A 7748-nucleotide genomic window follows, 5' to 3' on the forward strand; every position below is an offset into this window, starting at 1 on the left:
ATTAAAAGTGGTTTGAGGTTGTCAGGAATAAAAGCAGTTTGCTTGCTTGCTTGCAATTTTTGTCCTCCATCTTTCTGCCCAATGAGGGCCACATATATGTGAGGCTTTAGATTAATGTTCCTCAGACATCATAATTTCCCAGCCCTATGATAAATGGCAGTCTACTTTTCAAGATGTGGGTCATTTCAGAATCAGTTCGTAGTGTAGCTTGGATGTCATTGTTCAAATAATTTTTTTAAAAAATCAGACTGTGTGTGTGTGTAAGCTCTTGAGTGTTCCTAAAGTAGCTCTTTGAACCTCAGCCAGAATTAATTGCATTATAAAATGGAAAAAATTTAAATCCTGTGAAGCAGATGTATATGTTTCTTCTGGTGACCACATGTTAAAGGATTACTTGGATAGGTAAGGAAAGTATTTTTTCACAATTCATATATGAGGTCAAGTGAAGGGAAAATAAATTATTTTGGTCAAGTCAAGATTTGTAGGCACTCGCCCTCTCTGGCAATTAGCTGAGCACCTGGACAACCTAATGACTCAGTAAGTCAACAGAGACCAAATTGTAGAAATTTGGGGAGTTTTAAATCACTTTAAGCCTCTCTTGCTAGGGTAGATTATGTTAGCATCTTATCATTGTTTACACTAAAGAGAAATCGGAGAAGCATTTGTAATACACAAATGATCATTCTGTTCATATTTTGTAATGCAAATCTAGTTTTTATATTAGTATTATAATCTGATTGGACTAAGCCTCACTTTAGGTCTCATATGTCAAATTGGCCTGACAGCTCAAGAAGAATGCTGCAAGTCAGTCCATCAAAAGGCAGCTACATTTACTTTATACAGAAAAAAAGAATTAAGTGGGCAGATCAGCCTTTCCTGCTACAACCATTAGCTTAATATTGCTTGAACAGTAGTTTGTTGAACTGAACAACCATTCTTAATTGAAACCCTGCTACAAATACTTTTTGTTTGAACTTCAGGAAGAAAAGGCTGCATTAAGCTCTTACACTAACTGCCTACCATATAGCAAAATATGTTATTGTTCCAGAGTACAACTGGAGTTTTGAAATTGTTTAAGCCCTTAGAATTCTTTTTGACTGTAATGGGGCAGCTCCCCTGTTACTTAAATACACGTAGTTTAAAAGGTAAGGTAAAGGTAGTCCCCTGTGCAAGCCCTGAGTCATTACTGACCCATGGGGGACATCGCATCATGACGTTTTCTTGGCAGACTTTTATTACGGGGTGGTTTGCCATTGTCTTCCCCAGTCTTCTACACTTTACCCCCCAGGAAACTGGGTACTCATTTTACCGACCTCGGAAGGATGAAAGGCTGAGTCAACTTTGAGCTGGCTACCTGAACCTGGCTTCAGCCAGGTACATAGTTTACTTTATGTTTATATTTGTGTGTGTTTTACACTTTTCTCATAGGATTCCAAAGGACTGTTGCTATTGCAGACTCCAACTACAACTGGTTTTATGGACCAGAAAGCCAGCTGGTATTCCTAGACAAATTTGTTATGCGCAATGGAAGTGGAAATTGGTTAGCAGATCAAATCAGAAAGAATCGTGTGCTGGAAGGCCCAGGGACACCATCCAAAGGGCAACGCTGGTGTACTCTTCACACTGAATTTCTCTGGTATGAAACAAGCAGAATTGGTGGGCTATACAGAAAGGTTTTAAGGCCATTTGTTATCATATATGTAATATAGTAGTGTTTTTATTCTCCTCCCTGTAACAAGTAATCAGGCGCCGGTACAAAAGTATCTTCCTGATATTTAAAAAGCAAGTTACTAACTTTCATGATCTTTGAGAGAAGCTTTAAAATACAGACAGTATTATTTATATTATGTGATGTTATCACAGTCCACCAAATGTTTGGGCTGGTTTTGGTCCCTTTTACCCAATAATCTAGGAGTCAATGAGGTATCACCTTAATATGCGGCATGTTGTTGTTACCCCACTTTTCTCCCTGACTGAGACCCAAAGTGCTTTATTGACAGGCCTAACATAAACAAAAAATAAAAATATAATTCAGATTTAAAAATTAAAAACTGTAAAACCATAATCTAGGCAGGTTCTGGCTCCAGTAGCCTGGTTCATTCAGGAGTCATGGGCTGCAAGCCATGGAACAAGAGCCCCCTTTGGTTCATGCCCAAAGGTTCACACCTCTGGCCATGCTCAAGGTACATTCCTTCAAACAGGAAGGTGAAGACCTCAGTCTTAATGTTCTACAGCTGGTGGACTTTTTGTCAGATTCCCCTCTTTATCTAATGAAAATTAGAAAGCTAAGCATTAGGGATCAAACTCTATCTGTTCTTCACAGTCCTTTCATCCATCTCTGAATCTGTTCCCACCAGGGCTTTTTTTCTGGGAAAAGAGGTGGTGGAACTCAGTGGGTTGCCCTTGGAGAAAATGGTCATATGGCTGGTGGCCCTGCCCCCTGATCTCCAGACAGAGGGGAGTTTAGATTGCCCTCCGTGCTGCCAAGCAGCGCGGAGGGCTATCTAAGCTCCCCTCTGTCTGGAGATCAGGGGGCGGGGCCACCAGCCATGTGACCATTTTCAAGAGGTTCCGGAACTCCGTTCCACCGCTTTCCTGCTGAAAAAAAGCCCTGGCTCCCACTCTAAAAGTATCTGCCTTCCATTTTTGGTCATCATAATCCTGGTTGGTTATACATACTCTAGATACTGTCAAGTAAGAGTTTCCATAGTGTAAGTTGTTTCCATTCTTGCTTTTAAGATTGCTGTCTGTGTTAGTAAGATAGTATGCTGCTTTTAAAGACTGGATAAAGAATGGGAATATTGCTACTAATTTTTTAATTCTTAAGAATGACTCAGTTTCTGTAAAAATTAATCGTTAGATGGATCATTAATGCCAACTTTAATGTCATGATACCAAACCACTCTCTTTCCCTTTTTTGAAAGGTATGATGCCAATCTGGGTTTTGTGCCTCCACCAGACTATGGCATTCCAAAGCTGCATTATTTTGAGGACTGGGGAGTTGTAACATATGGAAGTGCTCTGCCAGCTGAAGTCAACAGACCCTTTCTCTCCTTCAAATCAGGAAAGCTGGGAGGACGTGCAATATATGATATTGTTCACCGGAACAAGTACAAGGAATGGATCAAAGGCTGGAGGAACTTCAATGCTGGCCATGAGCACCCTGACCAGAACTCCTTTACTTTTGCACCCAATGGTGTACCTTTCATCACAGAAGCTCTGTATGGACCAAAGTATACATTTTTAAACAATGTGCTGATGTTTGCTCCAGCTGCATCAAAGAGCTGTTTTTACCCATGGGAAGGGCAAGTTACTGAAGACTGTTCATCAAAATGGTTGAAATATAAGCATGATCTGGCTGCAGATTGCCAAGGAAGGGTTGTTGCTGCTATGGAAAGAGGTGGGATCATCTTTATCAGGGGAGAAGGAGTGGGTGCTTATAACCCCAAACTAAAATTGAAAAGCCTCCAAAGAAACCTGTTACTTCTTCACCCTCAGCTCCTCTTATTAGTGGACCAAATACATCTTGATGATGACAGCCCCTTGGAGGTGGCAAGCAGCTTCTTTCACAACGTGGACGTGCCTTTTGAAGAAACTGTTATTGATGATGTCCATGGGGCCTTCATTAGACAGCGAGACGGGGCATACAAGATGTACTGGATGGATGATACTGGCTACAGTGAGAAAGCTGTTGTGGCCTCAAGAATGTATCCCAGAGGCTACCCTTACAATGGAACAAACTATGTGAATGTTACAACTCACCTGCGAAGCCCCATCACTAGAGCTGTGTATCTCTTCATTGGACCTTCCATTGATGTCCAAAGCTTTAATGTCCATGGGAATTCTCAGCAATTAGATGTTTTCATAACCACAGGTGAGCATGCCTATGCTGCTTATTTGTGGACTGTTGAGGATAAAAGCCACTCAGTCTTTGCACAAGTTATTGCAGACCGCCAAAAAATCTTGTTTGATCGAACCTCTACCATTAGGAGCTCCGTGGTGTCAGAAATAAGGGATTATGTTGAGTTAGTAGAACAGAACCTGCAGCATTTCAAGCCTGTCTTCCAACAGCTGGAGAAGCAGATCCTTTCCCGCGTTCGGAACACGGATGGCTTCCGAAAGACTGCTGAGCGCTTGCTGCAGTTTTCAGATAAGAGACAGACAGAGGAAGCCATTGATAGGATATTTGCAATCTCTCAACGACAGCAGCAGCAAAGCAGAGGAAAGAGGAACAGGAAGGTAGCTAAAGGGTTTGTTGATGCTGGCCCTGACATTTTTGCACAAATTGAAGTAAATGAAAGAAAAGTTAGGCAAAAGGCACAAACTTTGGCCCAAAAAGAATTGCCTGTGGATGAAGAAGAAGAGATGAAAGATCTTCTTGATTTTGCAGATATTACTTACAGGCAGCATAAAAACAATGTACTGATCAAAGGCCAATATGGCCCGGCACAAATGTTGGCTACTGTTCGAAGCAGTGCTCCCTCAATGTCAGCATCATACACCCGACTTTTCCTCATACTGAATATAGTTATTTTCTTTGTCATGCTTGCAATGCAGTTGACCTGGTTTCAGAAGGCCAAGAGTCTGCACAGCCAGAGATGTCTCTACGCAGTCTTGCTGATTGACAGCTGTATATTATTGTGGCTGTATTCCTCTTGTTCTCAGTCACAATGCTAGCTAAAAGACAAAGTTCCATGAGCATTTTATGATTGCCCATGTCTGTGTTATGCAGTCATGCAGCTTAGCAATAGTAACTAAGTTTGTTTTGTTCCTTTTCTGATGCATTCCAGGAAACAGCTGTGAAATGACTGGATCCTTGCAGTTAGGGAAGGTAAATGATAATGGGCATTAGACTCATTTTTCAGAGAACAAAGTGCCACCTAGACATGGGTCAAGTCAGGATTTGGCCTGTGAATGAATGTCATGCATCTTTGTTCTGAACTCAGTGTGTGGCATTGCATTTTCTTCTTCAAAAGTAAAATTCCTGTCTTCAAAGAGTTGTTTTCTAATTTTTGATTGTATGTTTTAACAGCCTCCTAGCTGTTGATGCACACAATAAGGATTTTGACTGGTGGGTGAGTTTCATGCCTTCCACAAACCCAAAGATTATTATATTAAGAAGGGGTGTGATAAAAGAGTGCTGCAGACTCATTTGTCACCTCTTGTCCTCCTTAAATTATTAGCACTGCGATTGAAATGAAATACTTTCAATCAGTCGTCAACCAGAGAGAAGATGGATGCCAGATATTTGCTGCATCCCACCTCACTCCCTCTCAGAACCTTGTGAAATCCTGTTCCTCCTCCCAGTGTATGGTAGAAAGCCAGTGATTTGTGTGATAGAAAGCCAGTTAGGACTAACAAAGAGCAAGGTCCTCCTCCATCCTAGGTCTCTCTATCCTTAAATGTTAAACTATGACACCATTGGCCTATACCAGTAATCCTTCTGTTCCTCCTCTTTTTCTGAGTATACCATGAAAGGGATAAACAAAGACTTCGGTGTCATTTGGTCATGGCCAGGCCATTTTGTGGTTGTACTGGCTACCCCTGATCTATCATCACAGGTAGAACTTTCATGACTATGCTGCATGACTGCCAGTCGTCAAATGTCGAGCAATAAAGTAATATATATGAATATGAGAACCAGACCATAGATTTGCCAGAAGAAGCCAGAACTGCTTCTTGGGGAGAGGGCTGTGTGACAGTGATACCGATGGGTTTGTATGGCTAGTGGAGTAGTATGCTTGCATATGTGTTGGGTCTGTAGAGTCGCTTTTGGATAGAAGTTCCTGTCTGTCTGTGGGCATCTGATTTCTATTGAATTCTTATTGTATTAAATGACTCTTGATATGAGAAATAATACTGTGTCTAAAAGAAATGAATGTGCCAATCTGGTGCGTGACAATCATGGGATTATTTTTTAAATCCTGCCTGTTTGAAAAATAGAATGAACTGAAGAACTAGTTTATTTTGGTATTCTTGAAGAAAAAAATTTTCAAATGCATTTTGCTAAATAAGGCTATAAAAGCTCAGTTACACAAATTTTTGATTTTTGTACATCTGTTTAATAAGGGATATGTTTCTGTTTTTCCACATATCGATCACACAGAGTTTGTTATCTAAGATCGGAGGGCTCAGCATTAACATTTTGAAGAAATAAAAATTGAAGTTTCTGTCTGCTGTGGCTGTGCAAAGCAATTTGTGTATCTATGGGCTGGTTTCCCATGATGAGCAAGCCAGTTGCATGAATGTACATGGCTCCTTAGTGCTCTGTAGCCTACCTCTGTGTGTGTGTGTGTGCGCTCTGGGCAACTTTTACCCTAATTTATATATATATATAAGGTGGCTTCCACACAGGATCAGGCTTGTGTGGTTTCCCCATTGCTAGTGTGGCTGATGATACAGCACAGTGGCAACAGAGCTCCTACATGGCAGGTTTCAATGCAGTTTCCCTGCCCAGTAGCAGCCATCCCCCTCCCCTACAATTGAATATTGACATACCATTATAAAAATGTGTAACAGATGCTCAGCATTCCTAACTTTTTTTTTAAGTCTCTAGCCCCTTCCATTGCAGAGATATGCCTTTCACCTTATATCCCCACAACGGAAAAGGTTTTAGGTTTTCTTTTGGGGAAAAAATGAAAGTTTAGAATTCAGATAATCGGTTGCACGTATATTTATAATGCAAAGTTTACTCTTACAATACTTAACAAATTAAAATAAGGCATGTACAGGCAGATATACAATCAAATGAAAGTCATTCTCAATATACAGGAAACTTTCTTCCCACTGTTTCAGTCTTTCATCTTCTGTAATGCTGTTAATGAACACACGACCTATGCACAGCCGGTTATAGCATGCGTTTCAATGCTTTCATTAGAGTCGCGTTTCACAATAGCTGTGTAAAAAATAACATGAACTCGAGAAATAATCTTTACATACATAGTTCATGTTATTTTTTACACAGCTATTGTGAAATGCGACTCTGAGGAAGGCATTGAAACGCATACTATAACCGGATGTGCGTAGGTTGTGTGTTCATGAAACAGTGGGAAGAAAGTTTCCTGTATATTGAGAATGACTTTCATTCGATTGTATATCTGCCTGTACATGCCTTATTTTAATTTGTTAAGTATTGTAAGAGTAAACTTTGCATTGTTAATTGCCAGTTTACAGCACGGCGTTTGTTGGTTTTCTCTGTATTTACACCGTGGTCCAGCTGTATTCTTTCGTATATTTATAATGGCATACCTCTAGTGATATTCAATTACCATTTTTTAAAAACTTCAAAATCCGCTGGTGGCAAGGAAAGGAAATGGCTGCCATGGGGACCATTTCAGGAAAAATGGCCACCAGGTGGGTTGGAAAATCCCAGTTTTCCTACCAACATGGCAGCTGTCCTGACTTTACTGCAATCTTTCCCAAAACTTCACAGCAAAGAAGATTTGAGACAGATCAGAAAAAAACTGGGGAAACTTCTGGGGGGGCACAAATGCACCATGATCTGGGAAGAAGCAGGGGAAAAAAACCTACTTCCCAATGGTATTGGACCCAAGGCAGATCATCCATGTGGAAATGACAAAAATCTAATAGTGAACACAAAATAATTGTGCTTAATAGTCTCTAAACTGAAAATTTCTTTAAAAAAAAAAGCTCAGCATATAAGACCTGGAGACACAATCTAGCTAGGTATTATTTCTATGAAGCAAAATTACATGCTATTTCCAGATCCTATAAATTTAACTACATAT

The 7748-nt window shown here is 40.3% G+C and overlaps 1 protein-coding gene across 4 annotated transcripts in view; it reads left to right on the top strand.

Annotated features, from left to right (window-relative positions):
• DSE (dermatan sulfate epimerase) overlaps positions 1 to 6170 on the top strand; it is a 66108-nt gene extending 59938 nt beyond the window's left edge. For all 4 annotated transcript variants that reach the window (XM_054985585.1, XM_054985576.1, XM_054985594.1 and 1 more), the window contains 2 exons: positions 1429 to 1636; positions 2925 to 6170. In XM_054985585.1, coding sequence (XP_054841560.1) covers positions 1429 to 1636; positions 2925 to 4677 — 1961 coding nt within the window. In that variant the 3' untranslated portion in view covers positions 4678 to 6170. The remainder of the gene's footprint in view (positions 1 to 1428; positions 1637 to 2924) is intronic.
• The last annotated feature ends 1578 nt before the right edge of the window (positions 6171 to 7748 follow it).

This window comes from Eublepharis macularius, chromosome 1, assembly GCF_028583425.1.
Source record: "Eublepharis macularius isolate TG4126 chromosome 1, MPM_Emac_v1.0, whole genome shotgun sequence".
Taxonomy (NCBI): Eukaryota; Metazoa; Chordata; class Lepidosauria; order Squamata; family Eublepharidae; genus Eublepharis; species Eublepharis macularius.